The 24,974-nt window shown below is 37.1% G+C and overlaps 1 protein-coding gene across 5 annotated transcripts in view; it reads left to right on the top strand.

The window, feature by feature from the left end:
• Positions 1–18,250: 18,250 nt before the first annotated feature.
• The window catches only part of CDK2AP2 (cyclin dependent kinase 2 associated protein 2), a 323,183-nt gene continuing 316,459 nt past the window's right edge, over positions 18,251–24,974 (top strand). The window contains exon 1 of one of the 5 annotated variants that reach the window (XM_044084144.1): positions 18,251–18,348. In XM_044084144.1, the coding sequence (XP_043940079.1) occupies positions 18,291–18,348 (58 nt within the window). In that variant the 5' untranslated portion in view covers positions 18,251–18,290. The other 4 variants (XM_044084147.1, XM_044084148.1, XM_044084146.1 and 1 more) reach the window with 4 other exon arrangements.

A 24,974-nucleotide genomic window follows, 5' to 3' on the forward strand; every position in this document is an offset into this window, starting at 1 on the left:
GCACTCATATTATCATCTAATTAAAACACAGCTAGTTAGAAGTGCAATAGGTTTTGAAATCTGAATACATACCCTTCACATATATTATAGAATAATCAGTTCTTATTCAGTCTATAGGGAATCTGTATAGAATAAAACACTATTTATCAAATTCAAATAAAATTGCTCTGACATGAACATAATTTTATGTTTAAAAACTGTATTTTTCAACTTACAGTTGATGATGACTTTCATGAGGGAAAGAGATACCTGTTATGTGTATGTCAGGTAAATAAGGTATATTATAGTTTAATGACAGTACTAAAATATAGCAACAAGAAAGGGTGACTATTCATAATTATCACAGGTAAGTTAATTATGATAAGTTTACCTTGTAAATTCCTTTTTGCTTCTTGCAACAGCAAGCCTGTCATTTATATGGCTTTAAATAGATTTTCAGTTATTAAATTTATTTGCTAACAGAGCATTGTCAGTTATATCCTAGTTTATTTGGAAAAGTTCTGAGCACAGACTAATTTTATAGGTAATATTTATATGTAAATAGTCAGCAAGTGTTTTGATAATGAGAATAAACCAATATAGCTAGTAAGAATGTATTCACACATAGAGTACATTCTTAAACTTTACATAGGCGTTCCTAATTCCAGTAGATGAATATTGTAACCTCAACCATAGTATTGCCAAAGCAACTACTTGTTTTTAATGCTTGTACCTGAATAGTTGCCTTTTAAAATTATATTGTCATGCAATAGTTACACTTCCTATCAATGAAATAGTAGTCATGAATCACTAAAGCTTTCATGATGTAGCTAAAGGAAGTAATCTTAATGCAAGGAGTGAATTTCATGCAATTACTTATCACATGAGCTAACACACATAGTTTTTACTGTGCTGTACAGACTTCAGATTTGAAGGTACTGAATTCTAATTTGTATCATTTTTTGACTACATGATGTGTTTTGCATATAACATAAATCATCATCTTCTTTTGGCTGTTCCCGTTAGGGGTCACCACAGCAGATCATCTGTTTCCATTTCTTCCTGTCATCTGCATCCTGCTCTGTCACACCAACCACCTGCATGTCCTCTCTCACCACATCCATAAACCTTATCTTAGGCCTTCCTCTTTTCCTGTTACCTGGTAGCTTCATCCTTAGCATCTTTTTCCCAATATACTCAGCATCCCTCCACAGCACATGTCCAAACCAATGTAATCGTGCCTCTCTGGCTTTGTCTCCAAACTTTCCAACCTGGGCTGACCCTCTAATATACGTATTCCTAATCCTGTCCACCCTCGTCAAACCCAGTGCAAATCTTAACATCTTTAACTCTGCCACATCCATCTCTAACTCCTGCCTTTTTGTCAATGCCATTGTCTCCAACCCATATAACATAGCTGGTCTTGTAGACCTTCCTTTTCACTCTTACTGGTACTCGTCTGTCACAAACCACTCCTGACACTCTTCTCCACCCACTCCATCCTGCCTGTTCTCTCTTCGTCACCTCTCTTCCACACTCACCATTACTCTGAATGGTTGATCCCAGATATTTAAACTCATCCACCTTCTCCACCTCTACTCCCTGCATCCTCACCATTCCTCTATCCTCCCTCTCATTCACACACATATATTCTGTCTTAGTCCTGCTGACTTTCATTCCTTTTCTCTCTAGAGCATATCTCCATCTCTCCAGGATCTCTTCCCCCTGTTCCCTACTCTCACTACAGATCACAATGTCACACTGTCATCTGCAAACATCATAGTCCACGGGGACTCCTATCTGATCTCGTCTGTCAACCTGTCCATCACCATTGCAAATAAGAAAGGGTTCAGAGCTGATCCTTGATGTAATCCCTCCTCCACCTTAAACGCATCCATCACTCCCACCTCAGACCTCACCGCTGACACACTACCCTCGTACATATCCTGTAGCACTCTTACATACTTCTCTGACACTCCTGACTTCCTCATACAATACCACAACTCCTCTCTATGCACCCTGCCATATGCTTTCTCTAAGTCTACAAAAGCACAATGCAACTCCTTTTGACCTTCTCTGTACTTCTCCATCAACACTCTCTGAGCAAATATCGCATTTGTAGTGCTCTTTCCCGGCATGAAACCATACTGCTGATCACTAATCATCACATCCCTTCTTAACCTAGCTTCCACTACTTTTTCCCATAACTTCATGCTGTGACTGATCAGTTTAATCCCTCTGTAGTTACTACAGCTCTGCACTTCACCCTTATTCTTAACAATTGGTACCAAAACACCTTTTCTCCATTACTGAGGCATCCTCTCACTTTCCAAGATTTCATTAAACAATCTGGTTAGACACTCCATTGCCATTTCACCTAAACACCTCCATGCTTCCACAGGTATATCATCTGGACCAACAGCCTTTCCATTCTTCATCCTCTTCATAGCTATCCTTACTTCCTCCTTGCTAATCCATTGCACTTCATGATTCACTATCCCCACATCATCCATCCTTCTCTCCCTCTCATTCTCTTCATTCATCAACCCATCAAAGTACTCTTTCCATCTGCTCAACACACTCTCCGCCCTTGTATGTTTCCCTCATTACCCTTTATCACCTTTACCTGATGCACATTTTTCCTAGCTCGGTCCTTCTGTCTAGCCAATCGGTACAGGTCCTTTTCTCAATCCTTAGTGTCCAACCTTTCATACAACTCTTCATATGCCTTATCCTTAGCTTTCGCCACCTCTTTCTTTGCCATGCACCTCATCTCCTCATACTTCTGTTTACTTTCTTTATCTCTCTGACAATCCCACTTCTTCTTCTTTGCCAACCTCTTTCTCTGTATACTCTCCTGTACTTCTTCATTCCACCACCATGTCTCCTTGTCGTCCTTCCTCTGTCCAGATGTCATACCAAGCACCATTCTAGCTGTCCCCCTTACTAGCTCTGCTGTAGTTACACAGCTATTTGGTAACTCTTTATTGCCACCCAGTGCCTGTCTTAACTGTTCCCTGAACTCCACCTCACAATTACCCTTTTTCAATTTCCATCATTTGATCCTTGGTGCTGCCCTTACACTCCTCCTCCTCTTCTTGATCACCAACATCATCCTATAAACCACCATCCTATGTTGCCTAACTACACTTTCCCCAGTCACTACTTTACAGTCTCCAATCTCCTTCAAACTGGCCCTCCTACATAAGATATAATCCACCTCTGTGCATCTTCCTCCACTCTTGTATGTCACCCTATGCTCCTCCATCTTGTTAAAATACATATTCACCACAGCCATGTCCATCCTTTTCATAAAATCCACTACTATCTGACCTTCTGCATTCCTTTGCTTAACACCATACCTACCCAACACTTCCTCATCCCCTCTGTTCCCTTCATCAACATGCCCATTGAAATCTGCTCCGATCACCACTCTCTCACTGTTGGGTACAGTCATCACCACTTCATCCAACTCACTCCAAAATTTTTCTTTCTCATCCATCGCACACACCAACCTGTGGAGCATATGCACTAACAGCACCATCAATTTCCAGCTTCATAAACATCACTCTATCCGACACTCTTTTCACCTCCAAAACACTCTTAGTATACTGTTTCTTCAGGATAACTCCTAAGTCATTTCTCCTCCTATCCACACCATGATAAAACAATTTGAACCCATGTCCGATACACCTAGCCTTACTCCCCTTCCATCTGGTCTCTTGCGCACACAATATACCAGCTTTCCTTCTGTCCATCATATCGGCTAGCTCTCTCCCTATACCAGTCATACTGCCAACATTCAATGTTCCGACCCTCACTACCACAGTCCTAGCCTTTCTCCTCTCTTCCAGCCTTTGGCCATGTCTTCCCCCTCTTCTCCTCCTTTGGCCAACAGTAGCCCAATTTCCACCAGCACCCCATTGGCTAACAGTACTGGTGGCAGTCGTTGTTAACCCGGGCCTCGACCGATCCTGTATGTAAATATTTACTGCTGTCCACATGCATGATTTGGCAAAGATTTACGCCGGATGCCCTTCTTGACGCAACCCTCCACATTTATCCGGGCTTGGGACCGGCACAAAGAAATGCACTGGCTTCTTCATCCCCAGTGGCTGGGCAACATAAACATAAATAGAATTATTCTCTTTGCAGTATTATAACCTGGTACAAACAGTTGATTATATATTTTATTAGTAGTTATACTGATGTTTGCTAATATGTTGACATTTAGAAAGTGTTAGATTTGGTTGTAATAGTTATTATTAAAACTTTAAATGGGAAAAAAATAGGAAAGATGAGGTATATGATATAAGAAGTTTATTTGCTTTTTCAACTAATAGTTTTATAATACTTATTGAGTAAATAGGTTTCAGCATCTGAAAGTTGTGTATATTTTCACATATTCAGTTTTGATGATGTCTCTTATTTTGAATGATATTATTTGTATTAGTTATTAGATTACAGTAATGGTCTATATTTATATTCTAGTTACTGTCCTAACATAACAACATTATTTTTGTAGAATCTCTAGTTGAGCAAGTGACATTATGACTTGCTGCATACATATTTCCTTTTTAATTGCATTTATCATTATGGTAATTATCTCTTATAGATTACTACAAAAGTAAATTCTTAAAGAATTTCATTACCAAAGATTTCTTAGTTATATATCTTACAAAGTGATTATTATATGATTATTTTGTATACTATTAACATGAATAGAAGCTAAAATTGTTTATTCAGAGTACATATTTCTCAGACAGATGCTGATTAGATGTTGCTGCTGAATAGAGGGTTAATGTGAGTGATCATATGTCACTTTACTAGAAAGGCTCGCCCAGACTCTGCCACACTTTGCTGTGAGGGAAAGGTTAGTTTGCTTTTTGTTGTATTTTGTATTACTTTATTGCCTTTTTCTCATTTGAATACTGTGATTTGTCTTCTTTACCTTGTGTTTTACTTGTATTCTGCTTTTAACTGCATATTAAAACTTGAAAAGAGACCACAGCTCTGTCTCTTGTGAGTCAGGCAGAATTTTTCCCCCACTCTCCCACCTGGTTACTGTTGTGTTCTTAAACACCACTGTCTTTCTAGTTGCCTGCCCCTTATGTTAATTTGACCATACATCTCATTTCCTCTTTGCTTCTACTGGCTTGTGTGAGTAAGTGCAAAATTATCATTTTGTGAACTCACCCCCCTTCAACTATTTAAATTTATTGGCCATCCTATTGTATTCCATAGTACCAGAATATAAAAGTGGCCACCCCCTTTCTATCTATCTTGCTGTTTTAAAATAGTGAATCTCCACTAAAACTTAACTTTTTAGACAGGTAAAACTTAAGTTACCTACTTTCACATCAAACTCCTCTAGTGCACACTGCAGTGTTTAGGATAAACCATTTTTTTTCCATTTTACCTTTAAGCATCCCTGTTACTAGCTCTTGCTCTAAAACCTGCTGGAAACCACTCGAAAGCCTTAAACTGATACAAACACTCAACTCTCATTGTTAATAAGGACAAATTAATTGTAGGTACTAAACAGCCTATAACTGCAAAGTACCTTGCTAAGGTAAGGGAAAACAGGTCTTTTACTTTATAAAAGAAAAAGCACCAAACCAAGCATGTCAAGGGTCAGCTTCCGGAGATTTCTTCTGTCCACCTAGTGAATCTGGGCATACTGGTACAATTCAGCAATTGCCTCATTTTCACAGACAACCCTCTCCTCATACCACCCAACACTACAACCTGAGAAAGATGCACTTACACACCCAAACTGGAAGCAAAGCTCGCTCCACCAAAGATTGTGCTACACAGTCAAGAGGGGAAGGTTAACTGGGCATACTGGGGCAATGCAGCAATTGCCTCATGTACACAGACAACCCTCTCTTCCTACCACCCAACACTACAACCTGCGAGAGATGCACTTACACAGCCAAACTGGAAGCAAAGCTCACTCCACCAAAGATTGTGCTAGACAGTCAAGAGAAGGTTAACACCCGCACTACACCTCTAGCAACACATAGCCCTTCTAATCCCACATCACCATCACCCTCACATAGCAACACTAAACCCTCATATGCGGGGGCCCTTAACAGTAACCTGCCCAACCAAAGCTGAAACGCAAACACCAGTCACAGCCAAAGTGTCACATAGCTCACAACACCAGTGTGCCACCCAACAATAGCCCCTAAGGCAAGACAACGTACCCAACACTTTAGTAATAGGTGACTCTATAGTCATGCACACTGATGTCCCACTCACCAGGGTGAACAAGGAGAAAATAACAGTCAGCTGCCTGTTGAGTGCCAGGATCCACCACATAACACATGCACTCAAGTCACTCCACAACAAGTACAAATATGACTCTGTCATTGTCCATGTTAGAGTGAATGACTTGAGATGTACCTCCCTGGACTACATGAAAAGAGACATGGAAGAGCTCTCGGATCATGTGGCCCAGGCAGGTATGACCCTAGCCCTGAGTAGCATCCTGCCTTCGCCCAGAATGATACCACAGTATAAGGACAAAATGATTGACTTCAACAATTGGCTAAGCTTCTGGTGTTATTCAAAGGGGATTCAGTATCTGTCTGCCTGGGACGACATGATCGACAGACCACGATGCTTTGCCATAGATGGTCTGCACCTGTCGCCCCTGGGATTTAGGTTACTGGCTAAGGCTCTTCCCACCCCTATAGTGCCTTTTTAGGCAAAGTTAAAAGGACAAAATCACCACCATAACAGGTACAAGCATGCAAAATCTGAAGGTAATGCTACTCAATGCTAGAAGTTTAAACCTCAAAGTGCACTCTCTTGAGGCACTCCTAAAAATGAAGAACATCGATATCTGTGCATTAACTGAGACCTAGTTCAAGGCTCCAGAGAGCATCCCTGCAATACCAGGCTATAACTCTTACCACACTTTTCGGCCACCAAACCAGGACTGAAACACTAAAGGTGGAGGAGTGTCCATATTCACCAAGGATATTCACACCACCAGGCTTGTTGCCCAACACAATGCTTCTGAAATTCTCCAGGTTCAACTAACACTAGGTAAGACTGCAATCCAAATTGTAGCTTGCTACAGATCCCCCACCATACCCCAAGATTCTCACTACACCTTTCTAAACATACTGGAAAATATTAAGACACAACCAAACACCCTAATACTGGGTGATTTCAACTACCCTGCCATTGACTGGAAAAACTACTCATGTACCAACACCTTTTCCCAATGGTTCTTGGAATTCATAAATTCCAATGCCCTGGATCAACTAATCCATAGCCCCACCAGGGGCTCCAATATCCTAGATGTGGTCATTACCAACATGAGAAATCGATGCTCCTCACCTATGTTCACCCCCTCGTTGGTCAGGTCTGACCATAAGCTAATCACCCTTGACATCCACATCCCTCCCCCACCCCCCAGTAAGGAAACCTCTTAAAAACTTCTCTAAAGCCAACTTCATGCTACTCAAGTCAGAAGTGACAAACTTCATAATACCCATGCAGACGGGAACTAAAAGTTTGACTGCCAAATCCTACATTAAGGCACTGTACAAGCACATCCACTTGTGCATGAATTGTGTCATCCCAAATAGAACCAAGACCTCTCCTCCAAAAAAAAGAAGCTAATCTGGTGGTCCCCTGCTATAAACAAACTATACAACAGAAGGAAGAAACTGTTGCAGAAAAGAAAATACCAGGATACAAAAAACTCCCTCACCAGCCTCAGTAAGAAGCTGAGATCCCTCATAAACTCCTCCAAAGCTAGTTATGAAAATAAAATTGCCAGAGATTCCAAACACAACCACAAGGCATTCTATAGCTATGTCAAGAATCTAAATGCCAATGCTCAGATCTGCTCTGAGCTATAACAGAATGGCATTAAATACACTGATCCCAAGGATATTACCAATATCCTGGCAGACTGATTCAGTGCCAACTTCACCCCCCTCACCCCTAAATGGCGGTCTCAATACCAAAAGATTGCCACATTCTGGTAATAACGGCCATACAGGTAAAAACTGCACTCTCCAAAGCTAAGAATACAGCATCCATGGGACCAGATGACATCCCGGGCTGTGTACTACATAAACTACAAAATAAACTGGCACCTCACCTAAGTGTCATGTTTAATTATAGCCTCACCTCAGGCTTCATGCCCACTGAGTGGCGCACAGCTACAATTATCTCACACCACAAGGGGGGATCCACCTTGGATCCTGGGAATTACCACCCCATCAGTCTGACGAGCCTGATCTGCAAGGCCATGGAATGTATTATCATGGAACTTATAAACAGAGACATTGGCAACCTTCCAACACTGGACCCCACCCATTTTGGGTTCGTGAAGGGCCAATCATGTCTCCTGAACCTGACTGACTTCTTCGAATCAGTCTCCAGAGCTGTGGACAAGGGTAAGGTGGTCCACACAGCCTATCTGGACTTCACCAAGGCCTTCGACACCATCCCCCACTCTGGAATCATAGATAAACTTACTAAGATAGGCATTAATCCTTATGTCACTCGATGAGTTGCCAACTGGCTTACTGACAGAATCCACACTGTAAATTAGCCGACTTCAAATCCAGCTCCAGACAAGTGACAAGTGGAGTACCTCAGAGTTCAGTCCTGGGACCGCTCTTGTTTGGCATCTACTTTTCTGAAGTACAGGCCAACACTAAGGGACTCTGGCTAACAAAGTTCACAGATGACTGCAAACTGGGAGCCATTATTGAATCCACAAATGATGCGGATATTCTACAGAAGGGCCTTACAGAAACAGATGCTTGGTGCCAGAGCCATGGGCTCAAGCTCATTGCCAAGAAATGTATATTTATCCCTTTGGGAAAAAACATGTACCTGTGAATTACCACATAGTTGGCAGTACACTAAATACTGAAAGTGTGATGAGACTTAGGGACACAGGTAGACAGTGGTCTCACCTTCAATAACCACATTGCCACAACAGTCAGGAAATCCTTCTATGTGGCACACCTCATCACTAAGGGCTTTTCATCCAGCAAAAAGGAGGTCATTGTCTCACTGTACTCCTCCATCATTAGATCCATTATAGAATACAACACCCCATTTGGTATGTACCTCTCAAAACATCTGCAACAACTGGAAAGGCCACAGAAATACCTCACTAAAAAAATCACAGGCCTAAAGCAGATGCCCTATGCTGACCGTCTAAAAAACTCCAGCTATACTTTGTTGCATATCATCTACTCAGTGCTTAACATACAAGGCCATGTCAAACCCAGAGCTGTTGAACATGCTACACTTAAAGAAATTCCATTCCCTCAGAGCCACTCATTCCAGGGATCTAAACCTTGTCATCGCAATGAACAGAACATGCTGGAGGGATAGGTTACTGACCCAGAGACTCCCCAGACTCTGGAACAGACTGCCCATGCATGTCTAGCAGAGCGCCTCTTTGGCCGTCTTCAAAAGGAACCTTGACAATTGGATGGGAGATAGGAAATTCATCCCAGGGATGATGTCAGTCACCCTGCTAGACAGGGGTCCAGGGAAGTAAATATTGTAGGAAGAAATAGCCAGGGAATTGTTATGGCTATGCTTATATAGGCCCTATGGCCGATAGCCTAGTACCAGCCTATGAACCTATGAACTTGAATTGGGAATATTAAACTCTACAGAGGTTAAGGGTGGTTATGAAGTTATCAGTTTAAGTTATAATAGTTTACTATTAGCTTTCTTGGCATTTTCCACAATTCTTAAAAGAGTAATTCTCATATGTTTACTTCTTTCAAGGTTTCCACATTACTTTAAAAACAATGTATCTCCAGATATTCCTTTTATTTACATTAATAATCTATGGTTTTGGGCAAAATATCTATCTTTCAACATCATACTATTGAATGACTTCATTGAAGAGTATTTCAATTAACATTAATGGATTAAATAATCTAAATAAGAGGGAAAGTTTCTTTAAATATCTCAAACTGCATAAAATTCAATTAATATTCTTACAAGAAACCCATTTGAAAACAGAGGATGTATTTAGAGTAGACACTAAATCATATTCAGTGTTAGCTAGCTCAGAACATTCTCAAAAGAAGAGAGGGGTAGCCATCTTATGGAATAACTCATTACCTAAACCAAAAATTATTAATACTTATAAAGGTAATAAAGGAATGTTTTGTCTAGCAACTATCCAGTTAATAACAAAATATATACCTTAGTAAATCTATACTGGAATGACATATAATATTAGTTGGTGATTTTAATTGCATTTTAGACAATAAAAAATCAACATCACATAATAAAAGAAGAATTACAGCTTCAGCCGAATTTTTGAAAGATTTTTTGGAAACTTATTTCTTGAAAGGTATACATACCTTTGCTGATTCTGACTCCTTAGCTTATACTTTTGTTTCAAATAGACATAATACTCATTCAAAGATAGACAGAGCTTTGTTTTCTAATGATTTAGTAGATTCTTTAATTAATACTAATGTGATTACATGCCCATTATCTAATCACAATTCAATAATTTTCTAATTTTAGTTACCCCAACCTGTAATGTTCAAATAAATAGAATACCTGCCTATATAACTAAATTGAAAGATTTTAAAGATTTTATAACATCAGAAATTCAGAATTTTATTGAACAAAACAATATAAATGATATTTCTGAGATCTTTGTATGGGATGCTTTAAAAGCTTATCTCTATGGCAGAATTACAAATCGGTATAACAAAAAAAGGAAAAGTTGGGATGAGCAGTTAACAGAAATACAAAATAAGATAGATTCTTTGAAACTTATTCAAGAAAAATATACTAATAAAAATGATATAAAAAAAGAAATAAATTCTTTGAATACTAAGTATATGGAAATACTGAACCATAAAACTATGATTATTTTAGAAAAAAAAATAAAGTTTTAAAATGCTCCACTAATCCTAGATCTCTGAATTTATTAGCTAATAAAACTAAAAGAATAAACAAATTCAATCATATAAATGAAATATACTCCCCTAAAAAGAAAAAGACAGTCTCAGGTATACAAAATATCTTAATTGAATTTAGAAATTTTTTTACAAACATTAACCAACAATCCAAGATAATAGATTCTAACCAAAAAATCAAATATTTCATTAACAAATATACAAAAAATAGATTATCTAGTGAACATGTTGCTATTACTGATAGACTAATCTCCTTTAAAGATATCCAATCCCAGATTGCTAAATTAAAACTAAATAAAGCACCGGGAAATGACCGTATCATCCCAGAGGTTTATAAACTATTACCAACTGATGCCTTAAAACTGCTTCATAAAGTTTATAATATTTCCCATAATAACAATTTAATACCTTCATCTTGGAAATATACTTTTATCTCCCCAATCCTCAAAACTGATAAGGACCCTGTTAAATGTTCATCTTATAGGCCTATCTCCTTATTAAACATTGATTACAAAATGTTTATGTCAGTTTTTGCAGACAGACTTAAACATTTTTTGCCCACATTAGTCAATGAAGATCAAATAGGATTTATAGTAAACAGAAATTCTTATGACAATATTAAAATAACTTTGTCCTTAATGGAATCAGTTAAATACTTAAAAAACAACTTAACATTAAATAGACTTGACATAAACTGTGCTTTCGATTCAGTTAATTTCGACTATTTATTTTTACTTTTGGAGGAACTAAACTTCTCTAATAGTTTTATAAATCTAATTACAAGTTTATATCAAGGTAGCCAAGCATACATTAACATAGGCACAAATATATCCCAAAATATACCAATAATTAAAGGAACAAAGCAAGGGTGTCCTTTATTTCCTTTACTATTTACATTGATTATGGAACCTTGGGCTAATTTGATAAGATATGATGAAAATGTTGAAGGTTATAGCTTGAGTCCTAATGATGTTTCCAAATAACAAATGTTTGCGGATGACATACTCATTACACTAGGTGTAACAATGCATCTATTCATGCTCTTTCTAAAGATGCTGAATACTTTCAAAAAAGTCAGGTTTAACCTTTAATAATAATAAAAGTAAAATATTGACAACTGGCCCTAAAAAGCTAGAATTACTAGATGTCTATAAAAATACCAAGCACAACCTAATGAACTACTTTATCTGGGTATTGTAATTGCTAAAAACATAAAATATATTAGTCAAATTAATTACAATAAAAGCTTATTGGTAATAGGACACCTCATTAAAAATGGAATAAAATCCAATGTTCTATGGATGAAAAACTTTTAATTATTAAAATGATTCTATATCCTAAAATTCTTTATATTATCCAATCAATCTCTTTATGCCCACCTAGTTCACTAATTAAGAAATGTAATTCTATGATACATAAATGTTTATGTCTCCCCTATTAGACCTAGAATAGTCTTATCTTATCACATGAAAAATTGGGAAAATGGAGGTATAGCTTTACCTAATTTGGAAATCTACTCAATCTCTGCAATGGCTAAATTTATTTCTCATTTTATAGATATTAAATACACAGCTAAGTGGAAGAACATTCTAGAAATATTAATGAGTAATGCAATAAAGAATAATAAATCACAGAAATGAATGCTGTTTAATAACTCCTTTATCTGGATCTTAAAAGATTATTGTTCTACTTATTCTTCTCAGAGCTTCAGAACAAATTATGTAATTCTTCTTTTGAGATCATTTAGAAACTATTCATATAAATTCAATTTGTATAAAGACTGGCTATTTCTCCTATTTCATAGCCTACATGCAAGGTGCTATATTTTCTTCTGATTTTATGAAAATGTATTCATTTCAACAAAAAAAAATTATATTTTGGTCTCAAATGATATCTAACAATGATCTGAAATCCATTATCTTACTGAAGAATGAATATGATTTTGACAAAACATCCTGGATGGATATACATGAAAGTAGAAAATATGTATCTAATAAACTTGATTCTATGACTTTATCAACTAAAAGTTCAGTTCCTAAATTAATTCAGTATATGGAACTGTCTATAAATCATAAATCACCAAACTAAAAACATTTTATCTCACTTATATAAAGCAATTAAACTAGATCTAGCTAATATATCAGATAATTATTGGAATTATTTCTCCTTAATTAATAATCATCCCCAACAGAGAAAGACGAATCACATATATTACAATCTGCTAGTGTAACCACTTCTTCACTAAGATGGAAATTTTTCACATGGAGATATTTGCATAGATCTTTTATAACCCCACTTTTTTAAAGTAAATTTAATAAGGAAAATGTTAACTGCTGGAGGTGTAACAACGTAGTTAATACTGATTGGGCCCATATGGTATTTGATTTACAGAAAAATAATTTCTGGAAAGACATTAATCATTTTTTACAAGCAATTTTCACAGATAATGTTTTACTTTCAAAATCACTAGTATTGTTTAACATTCCTGTCCTAACTGTATTACAGAAACTAATCAGTCTCTGCTCTGGTCTATTTTATCAGTAGTCAGGAAAACAGTTACAAGAAAGTGGAAATCTAAATCTTCTCCCTCAGTAAATTAATGCAAAAATCTACTTTTTGAAGTATGCAATTTAAAGATATTGACCAAAAGAGCAAGATCCTCTAGGAACACTACTGTAAGCAATATGTGGAAAAAAGTTTATGATTTATTAGATAAATAATTTAATACTAATGTATCAGTATTTATAACAATTTTCATTTTGTTAACATGTATTTGTGGAAAGTGTCATTGTATATAGTTTAAATGTGTTTGTTTTTTCTTTACTGTCATTAGTAAGCATATTCAAAATTGTACATAACTCAAGATCATTTCTTTATCTATTTCAATTGAATAAAGCTGTTATAAAAAAAAAGTTCTGAGTCAGGTATTGATATTTTGGATGTTAGAATTATTAGGAAAGGACCAAGATTCTTAGAAACTTGTGTTTTTAGAAAAGAATGTAAACATAATTTGTATCTGCATAGACATAGCATGCATCAGTGCCATATTTTCCAGGACATTATGTGAGGTCAATTTATGCAAGTTTCTAAACTCACTACTTGTGCTGATGCTTTAGAGCATGCATCGCACAACCTCTCTCAAGAATTTTTAAAGAGGGTTATGGGCAAGAGGAAGTTTATTTAAATAGAAACCTTGTGATGGACAAAAGGGCAACTATAGCAAATCCTTTTTCAGCTCTGCAGATAGTATAGATTATATAGATAGAGCAAAATTAGATGAAGAAATGGATACAGTTAATTAGTTTATTCTAGGCATAGTAATTTGTTATATAAAATAATACATAGGAACTGCAATGTTTTAACTGTTGATGAGAAATTAAAGGTATTGTTGATAATACTGCAAGAGGTTGCTACAAAAATATGAAAAAGTTGAAATGATTATTATGTTATAATAACCTAACTTTGAAGTGTGATAGAAAAATAAATAAATAAGACACTTTTCCTTGTCTAAACTGTAAATTTTACAAATACATTGCCAGAACTGATAGATATTGTCATCAACTAACAGGTAAAATCTATATGTTTACAGAATAGACTGAGTGCAATAGCAAAGATCTGACTTATTTAGCGAGTTGTCAGCTATGTCAGGCTTTCTATGTAGGCAAAACTAAATGCACATTCAAAGAACACATCTGTGAACATATATTGGATATTAATAAGTGTAAAGCTACTAATGTTGTGACTAAGCACATTTTAGATTGTTTTCATTTTCAGGGATTGTCCTTTGTTAAATCTAATCAACATGGAGGAGATCTGAGGAATTATATAGAAATAGTTGAGTTAAGCTGTATTATAGAAATGGAAGCTGAAAGGCCTCTGGGCTTAAATGGTATGGTCTTGATGAAACCAGTTTTGAGGAATAGAAGATCAAAACATTCATTTTAATTTTATTCATAAAGTATTTACATTTTATATTGTTATGTATGTATTTTAAATGAAGGAAATGACATCATTAAATAACTGATGCTACTATAAAGGGTAGCTTGATAAGATTGTTGCTAATCCTGATGACGTGATAGTGAAAACACATTGGGGAAACAATAAGTTGCATGTGTTACCAACTGATCAGCTACACCTATGGCAGTATATATTAGGAAAGAACAGGCACCACCAATGAAAAAAACAGCTATAAATGTATGCCAGTAATGGTAAACTACCTAGATACAGCAGCAGTTAGCCTACTCCCACTAGCCTAACTGTGCTCCCTCAAAAATGGCTACCCTCTAGGCCTGAAAAGGCCATTACCAAACAATTATTGACAGTGAAAATTAAGTTTAAATCAGATAAACAAGCAATTTAAAATCAGAAGAACTACAAAGTAACTTTAGTGTTGTAATAAAGTAGGGAAAAGACCTTCTCTTAGTTTTTGTTAAGTCCAGAAACACTTTAAGCTTTTCAGTCAGTGAACATAGACTCAGTTCTTTGCAGTCTTTTTGGAAAGAAAGCAAGAAATCTAAGCTGGATGCAGTATATATCAAGCAGGAACAGAGGAGAACCAATGAAAAACAGCTATAACTTCAATCCAATAGCGTTGAGCTACCTATATACAGAAGCAGTAGATTTATTACCACTAGACCAACTAGTATTCCTTCCAAGATGGCTACCACACTAGTCTGGAAAAGGCTATTTCCAGTGAAAATTAAGTGTAAATCAAACAAACAGTGTAAAATCAGCAGAATGGATGACTTCAAGTATTGTTATAAAATGCAAAAAAAAAATAAAAAATACCTTCCTGAGTGAAGTCCAAAAACCTTTTTTTCATTCAGTACATATCTGCATCCTACTGTTTAGTATGCATTGTTTACCATTTCATTGAGGACACCTATGGAGTCCTGTCATACCATGGCTGAGTTTTGTTAATCCTGTAAACATTTTAGAACAAAATGTTGCTGTGTTTTCAGTCTGTGTGTGCTTTTGGAAGGGATAATTTTTTCCTGAATGGGTACTTTGATGCTTTTTTGCTTCTCTACTTCATGGATCAGAAAACATTGCAAGTCTTACTTTTATTCTGAATATGTGCAGCCACCAGGATTTCTGCCTTTTTTTGGGGGGGGTGGGGGTGGTATTCAGTTTTCATGGCTAATGCTGGATTTACACAGGGCCTGTTGTATTTTGTGTCTAATCATCATGTACATGTCTGAATTAACTGTTTCTTATTGTATATTTTTTAATTGATCACAATGAAACATCTGTGATATATAGAGTCAGTATAGTGGCTGCAACTGGTGGGTAGACGATCTCTGGATGAAAGGAACTGTCCCCCTTCAGCTGAAATACTCATAAAAAGTCGAGTGATGAGGAGCACATCTAACAACAAGCATCTAAAAGGCCATGTCTGCTGCCCCATCATCATTTAATTACTTCATCCAGACTACTTCAAATACCTAGTGATGAAATTAGCTAAAAAAAGTTGCCTGATTTTGTGTGCATTTATACAGCACATTAGCTGCTTTATTTTCTCCCACAGCAGTATTGAGAGTCTAATGCCGTGTAAAATTGTGATGAAAAAATAGCAACATGACAGCTGTAAAAACAAATAATAGTGGGTCTCTATCACATAGTCGAAGTCATAACTTCGAACACGTAATGTTCGAACCATTATGTTCAAAGTTACAAAACTTTGATTATGGATTAAAAAAAAAAAAAACAACGGAAAACAAAATAAACTGTTTTAAGCAGGGGGGCAAGCCCCAACTGCACCCCCACACCCCCCGCTACTTAAATATACCAACTCCTAGATTGCACCCCACTGAACAAAATGGAAACCTCTGCTTATGGAGACTTCCATTGAAATGCTCGAAATTTTACAAATTCTAACTTATGGTCTCGACCATATGAGGTTTGAACTTGTAAAAGTTTGATTATGTGATAGGAACCCAATAATAGTGTCTGCTTGCCTAAAATACAGCAACATGACTTGGTTGTATGCATTTCCCATTCTTAAAATGCAATATACATGCTGCAGAAACCAGTTCCAGTGGCATAGAGGCATAAAGCCTTGACTAAGACTTAGAAGATCTGAGTTTAGCTAAAAAGCTCAGGTGATTGAAGGAGTAGGCAGTGGAGGATGAGCATGCTCATTTTGAGGGGGTGGGACAATAGAACAGAGTAAAGCATGCACATCCACAATCATCTCAGGGAATGGGGTGACATTGTCATACTCATCCTGGATGGACATTTGACAACCAAGTCAATATCTGGTAGCAGTCATCATCACACTGCAACTTCCCCCCCAAAACTAAACTCCATTCTACAGATCACTGTTTATGTATTATAGGTCCAAAACTTGGGGAAAAGCACCTCCCCACAAATAAAATAAACCTCTTCTTACTCAAAGTTTAGGACTCAGCTAAAGGCCCACTTCATAGAATCATAGGTGGTTACTATGCTAGTGGCCCTGAGGCCCTTACAAGCCTAGCCAAGAGTTTATCCCCCAAAAAAGAAACCTCAGTCAGCACTTGTCACCCCTGTCAGTGAGGGGCACAGGTGAAACCCCTGGGACAAATTTGTTGTTTTCCATCCACTCTTCAATGTTGCTCTGGAATTGGGTCAGTGAGGTACTCTATTTGACATGTATGGAAAGTCTATTCCAGAGACTCTTCATCCAGAAGTGTAGCTGGTTCAATCAGTGCTCTGGACTATGACCCATCACCCCCCCCAGCTATTGATGTGAAGAGCAAAAAAAAACTTCACTGTAACAAGCCAATACATGTAAGTGATTGACTTATCACAGTTAGATGTACAACCTCCCCTAGCTCCTCCCCTGAAGATCCAAAAAAGAAAAAAATGGATGTTCCTTCAACTGGCACACCATCCTGGTGTCCAGCTGCATGAAATTCTCCTCCCTGCCCCAGCCATTCAAGTCTAATGTTTTAGTTAAAAAAAGTCTTTTTAAACTGTAGCAAGCTGCTTGCTACAAATATCCTGGTATTTTAATTAAAAATATATATATTTTGTTTAAACTGTGGCAAACAGTTGCTATATTTTATACATTGCCTGCAGAGTGCTACAGTACTCAAGTTTTATTTAAAAAAAAAAAAGATTTTTTCAAACTGTAGCAAACTGCATGCTATGATGTATCAAGTAGTTGCTGCAATTTATACCACACATGGAGTGCTACAATGTTCAGGCTTGATCACAAATGTGATGCTGGCTTTTAAAAAACAGTGGTATTGCACTAAAGAGTGATCAGGATCGGCTGATCACGCCCACCAAAACTTTGCACCTGGGGGCAATTACCCCTCTTGCCCCTCCCCAGTGATGTTACTGCTTTCATCAGTCTAATATCACTACCTTTCATCCAGCTGTATTATGCAACCTGAGCTACGACACTCTCAAGGGTGCAGCTATGCATACTCAGCGTACTTAAGTGAGTACAATTTTTTTTCTGAGCATCTCTTAGAAACTTCAACACTCAAAATATGCAGAATGGTTAGAATTATGTAAACGAATATTTTCACTAAATGTAATTCTGATATTCTTTGTATTCCGTGATGGCCGTGAATGAAGCTGGTGGTCACTTGCGATCAGTGCTCTACCCTGGCATACAAAATAAGAGAATGTGAACTGACATGCATTTTCTAAGTAAAAGAACTTCCAAATTTCGGGAGGATTAGGATGGATATAGCAAAAATGTGAGCTAAAATCAAGGACGATTGAGTGGTGCGAATGTATCTATCCAATATACTACGTTAACCGTATAGGTATGAAGATCAATGTAAATGACAAAAACCCTCTCTTTCCCGCTAGACGTGACAGTGAACTCCTCCTCAACTCCTCCCCCTTCCCGACTCATGACGTCAAACCGACGTCGCCGAGGTTCCTTCAGCCTTGGGAAGCTAGCCAGACCATCTTTCGTAGCGACCTTTGTTTGACAGATCCCGGAAACTTCTAGAGCAGTGGCCTTCAGTTTGACAGTTCCTGAAGTACAACACAATAGTCGTGAATCGGACACAAAAGTACTTTGTTTATAGAGTTACTAAGCAGCATTTCTGCATTTTACCTGCGCTTTATTCACGGACCTGAATCACTTCAAAACCAGACATTCCGAACCTTCGTTTGGCCAGCCTGACACCATTGAACCTTGACCTCTTGGACTTAAATTTCTCCTACTTCAGGGCTGAATAGCAACATTTTTGTAGACCAGCTGGCAGTTAAGTTGGAGGAATACCGTACACTCAGACAGCTGTCATTGTGAGCAGGGTAATCCTATTGTTTGGGATTTGTTTTACTTTAAACAGAGAATTAAGACAATCTCTCCTGGATATAGTCAAGTCACCATTATCCACGCACAATTTTCATGACTTTTTATGTTACTATAAGATACGGACGATGCAGTCATCGATTTCCAAATTATTGAAATAATTGTCTACATTATCTGTACAACATAAGTTGTTTTTTTTCAGTAGCCGTTTCCTTCCACAATTCACCCAGCAGAAAGGGCCTGGAATTCAAACTGAAAGTTTCTAGCTGCTGCTGACCTGTAGGCATTCTTGTTAACAGTGCCATACCTTCATGATATTTTAAGGTAGCTATTGGCATCAGTTGACTCTCAAGACAAAATAGCAGGTGCTTAACATTGTTGCACACAGACAAGTGTTGCTTAAGAGTTTTGAGGCCTATATCAGTCTTCCAAGTAAAACAAAATATATATCTATATATCTATATATATTTACTAATCTCAAAGGAACAATACGTGTGGCGGTCACTACTACTCACCCACACTGGCTACCATGTCTTACAAACCTATTGCACCAGCCCCTGTCACTTCTGCCAATCACTCAGGTAAGAATGTTCCTGTAATAATAGCATAACAAAGAAAATAAATTATAGGTGATTCGGTTCTATAATACTAGTCATTTTTAGCTGATTCTGAGGATTTGGAAAAGGTAGGTACAAACTGCCAATGATTCTAGAGCATCAACCCTTATTTTATGGACTGCAGTTGCTAAAATAAATCCAACGCCACACTTTCGCATGCAGACTTAAAAATATAGGCATCTCCTATGTGGTCTGTTGTGTGACATGTCTATTTCCATATATGTGTGTAAATATATACACATATATATGTACATATATAAAATAGAGTGTGTATTTTTTATATATGTATACACCTAAGAACCGAGGAGAAAAGATTCAAAAGGTTTATATTAAAATAAAGTGTTACAGATTCAATAAGTATAATGAAAATAATAAACAGGATGCAAGTAATCATATACAGTTGCATCCTAAAGTTAGTCACGGTAACAGTAATAACAAAACAGTACATCAGGAACCACAGTATAGTATCATCCTATACTAGAACAGAAGTATTTCATACAGATGAAGACATGAGGTGAGTTCAAGAATAATAAGCAGCAAGACATCAGGTCCAGGTATTTATATAATTTAATACATATGAAATGTATATGTAAAGTCTTGTGTGTGTGTGTGTGTGTGTGTGTGTGTGTATGTATATATATATATATATATATATATATATATATATAAAATGGGTCTACTTCAAAACACTGAATTGTCATAACATTGAAACTCAAAACACTGAGACCATAACATCGAAAACCAAAAACACTGAAAACTCAAAACAACGAAAACTCAGAACACTGAAACTTTGCATCATAAGATTGAAAACTACAACACACGTGTAAATAACCCCTCCACCTGTAGCAACACCAAACTAACAAACACACTTTTTACTACGTTTCTGCAGGAGGTCAAGCCCCCCTACACCTCCCATGTGGGGGGATCTGCCCCACCCCCCCGTAAATTAAGTATACCAACTTGAAGATCCCACTACAGTGGAAAAAAGTTCATTTCCTAACCTCACTGTATTGCGATTACCATACAGAATGTAAACATAATGTCTGAATCAACTTACTTGTATGGCCTAAAAACGCGTACAGATTGGCTAAATAACCACTTTTTCCCCTACTCACTTTTCCCAGCACTTCTCAGAACAATAATTTAACTTCCATGAAAGCAACACATCCATATGTTTACATTCTGTATGGTGATTATGTTACAGTGGGGTTAGGAAATTAACTTTTTTCCACTGTAGTGTGATCTAGGAGTTGGTATATTTAATTTACGGGTGTGTGTGTGGGGGGTGCAGTGTAGTAAAAAGTGTGTTTCTTAGTTTGGTGGTGATATAGGTGGAGGGGATGTTATTTACATGTGCGTTGTAGTTTTCTGTGTTATGATGCGCACTTTCAGTGTTCTGAGTTTTCATTGTTTGGGGTTTTCAGTGTTATGGTCTCAATGTTTTGTGTTTCACTGTTATGACAATTCAATTTTTTGAAGTAGACCCATATATATATATATAATATATATATATATATATATATATATATATATGTATAGATAAATAGATATATGGATGTATATGTATATATATATATATATATATATATATATATATATATATATATATATATACATATACATATATATACATACATATATATAAACCTCTTCACCTGAATCAACTTTCCTTTGCCCACAAACTAGTAAACCATCTTCACAAAATCCCATCACTGCCACACCTTCTCCAACCCCACTACCCCTCTAGACTCCTACGCTCCAACAGCAAAAATCTAGTTCTCATCACCAAAGCCAAAAACTCAGCAGGAGAAGCTCTATTCTCCTGTGCCATATCCAGACTATGAAATAGCCCCCCTCCCTCCTATAACCACACTTCCTTCCAGCAGTCTCTTCAAGACTACACTTAAATCTCACCTCAGTCCTTGTTCTAATCCCAATTAAAAAAAAAAAGTATATCTGCCTGAGGTCTTATTACCTGCTACTGAGCAATATTACACCTTAGGTACGAATAGCATGATTAACAGATATTGCTAAGTCTACATCTACTAATTACTCTAGTTTTCTTTATTATTCTTGTTATTTTTACATGCACCTATTGCTCTGTTTATTGTATGTCATGTTCTTTACTGTAAACTCAATTTACTCATGTGTTGTTGCTCATTTATTATTTGTGGAGTTTTTTCCCTGGGCCTCCGCTGAAAAAGGACCTCTGTCCAGTCGGAATTTCCCGGTAAACAAATATAAATAAAATGTGTGTGTGTGTGTGTGTGTGTGTGTGTGTGTGTGTATATATATATATATATATATATATATATATATATATATATATATATATATATATATATATATATATATGCACACACTAATAACTTGGCTATCTTAAGTGTAATTTAGAGCCTTTGTAGTTCACATTTCCAAAATTGTGAGGAGCTTAACATAACACCAGTGTGAGATGAGTGCATAGCAAAGATGCACATTATTTTTTTTTTTACATAGGGAATGGTCTTTTTGATGTTTTCAGAGGTGATATTGAGAAGAGTATAAAGTAGCACATTGCAAATTATGAAACAGATAAGACACATTAGTTATGCTTGTGTAGGCTAGTGAAACATTGAAATCTCTAGGGAAAAAAAATTAGTTAGAACTACATTTGGTCCAGCTTCCCTGCAGTGCTTGGTTTTGAGGTCATCGTCTTTATTCAGAATTTTATACTTTTCCTTCCAAAATTATTATTGTTTAAAGAAAAGATGGTGTCTCACAGTTGTTGTTGTTTGTCTTTAGGCTTTTCCTGGTTAGGGGTCGCCACAGCGGAACTCCGGTCCATTAATGATTGGTAGTAGATTTTCACGAACGCTGAGGTGTCAACTCTATGTCCAACCTTTAACGAAGGCATACCCATTTACACATGTCTTTTGAACGCCACTCAGCCGCGGGGAGGACATGCAGACTCCACACAGAAGGCACTCCCCGCACTCCAGCCGAGAATCGAACGGGAGAACCTCTTGCTGTGAGGCAACAACGCTACTGCTGCACCACCGCGGCATAGTTGTCTCACAGTGATTATACTTATTAACTTCTTTTGATTCAAAAATGCATGTTAGGTCAGTTCTCTTATTTATTTATTTTTCTTTGTTTACTGGGAAAGTCCAACTGGGTAATAATTTTCAGCAGAGGCCTGTAGAGAAAAGCTTTATTTGCTTACATTGCATTATACTAAGTTCCAGTTAACACAAAGAGTTACATTTCTGTTTACATTTATACACAAACCGTAGTTACATTCATGCAGTCTAAGATTTAAGATTTTACACCGGTGGAAGTTATTACTAAATAGAAACCCCACTTGCAACTTAGTGGATTGTACAGTCAGCAGTTATGTATAAAAATTGTTTGTCATTTCAGTGACAGGTTGAGAGTATTCTGTTTAAGGAGAGTATTATACATTGAACACAAAGTCTTAACCTTGTGACGAGTATGTGCAAGACCATGTTGTTTAAGCAGTGGTTTAAAACTGTTGAGTTTGTTGGGGAGTTTTATTTGTATGGCGGTACTATTCCAGAATTTAGCAACATATTGGGAGTAGAACGAGTCTCCTGCAACATTATTTGACTTATTTGTAAGTAATAAGAATTATTACTTATTCTTCCAACTTCCTAAGTTAAAAATACAAATATTAAGATGTGTCCTTGACTTGGGTTCATAGATTAGTACTAAGCTAATTGCCCTTGTGGACCATTTTAAGCCTAGCCAGTTACCCTGGAGGGATAGGTTCCTGACCCAGAGACTCCCCAGACTCTGGAATAGATTGCCCATACATGTCAAGCAGAGTGCCTCTTTGGCCCTCTTCAAAAGGAACCTTGACAATTGGATGGGAGAAAGGAAATTCACCCTGGGGATCACGTCAGTCGACCTGCTAGACAGGGTTCTAGGAAAGTAAATAGTGTGGGAAGAAATAGTCAGGGAATTGTTATGGCTAGGCTTGTATAGGCTCTAGGGCTGATAGCCTAGTACCAACCTATGAACCCCATGTGAGAATCAAACCCTGCACCTTGTATCTGTAAGGTAAACACTTTAATCATTATGCCAACCTCCCATCAATGGTTTTTCCATAATTATTATGTAATCTCCCTTATTATATGGGGAAGAAGTTCAGAGCTATGTAAATGTGCCAAGTAGTTAAATTTGTTTTATGGATAACATTATTATTTTAAGTATGTTTTAAATGCATTATTTCCTTTCTGGAGGTAGTGAGGATGTAAAAAGATGTGTGTGTTTCCTTCTGCAGTGCTAGTCTAGTGCTGATTCTTTGTATTAACAAGGTTTTTGTCATCTTCTGAAGTGGTAGCTTTTCAGTATCTGCTTTTGACTTGTGGCCTAGTCCATGTCTGTTTCAGATTGCCACCTTTCTATTTATTTATTTTTTATATACTTAAGACTTCTAACTGAAACCTGGGTGTAATAACACTAATGGTTACATAGCAATTACATCATATTGTACTGAGCAAACTCTTTCAGTGAAAGGCATTCAAGATCCGTGATCTGCAAAGCAAGTACATAAAATAGTATCCTGAACAAATACATTAATGTGAGAAACATGCTTCAATTAAGATGACATTAAACAATATGCTAATCTTCACACTATAGAAAACATTAATTTTTATTTAGTAGTTAATAACTTTGATGGCCGCGTTGGTGCAGCAGTTAGCATTGTCGCCTGATGGCCACATTGGTGCAGCAGTTAGCATTGTCGCCTCACGCCAAAAAGTTCTACCATTCGAGTCTCGGCTGGAGCGCCTTTTGTGTGGAGTCTGTATGTCCTTCCTGCAGTTGAGTGACGTCTAAAGACATGCAGGTAGTGCGTGCGTGAATGGGTGTGCCTTCTTTCAAGGTTGGGCGTCAGGCTGGCAACTCGGCACCGTAAAAATCCACTGCCAGTCATTAGTGGATTGGAGTTCCGCTGTGGCGACCCCTAACCGGGAAGAACCGAAAAGCATACATAGTTAATAATAACTTTGCAGTACTTAGTAGTGATTGTCTGAGATTAGAGAGGAGTTGCTTACAGAAATGGTTATGAAAGTGGCTATTTGAGAAATCGGTTGGCCATTTTTTAAAATCTGCCCTTTTCCCTACTGTAGTGCGATCTCGGAGTTAGTATATTTAGTTATGGGGGTGTGGGGG

The sequence above is a fragment of the Protopterus annectens genome, chromosome 9.part0, assembly GCF_019279795.1.
Source record: "Protopterus annectens isolate FY-2018-M chromosome 9.part0, PAN1.0, whole genome shotgun sequence".
Lineage (NCBI taxonomy): Eukaryota > Metazoa > Chordata > Ceratodontiformes > Protopteridae > Protopterus > Protopterus annectens.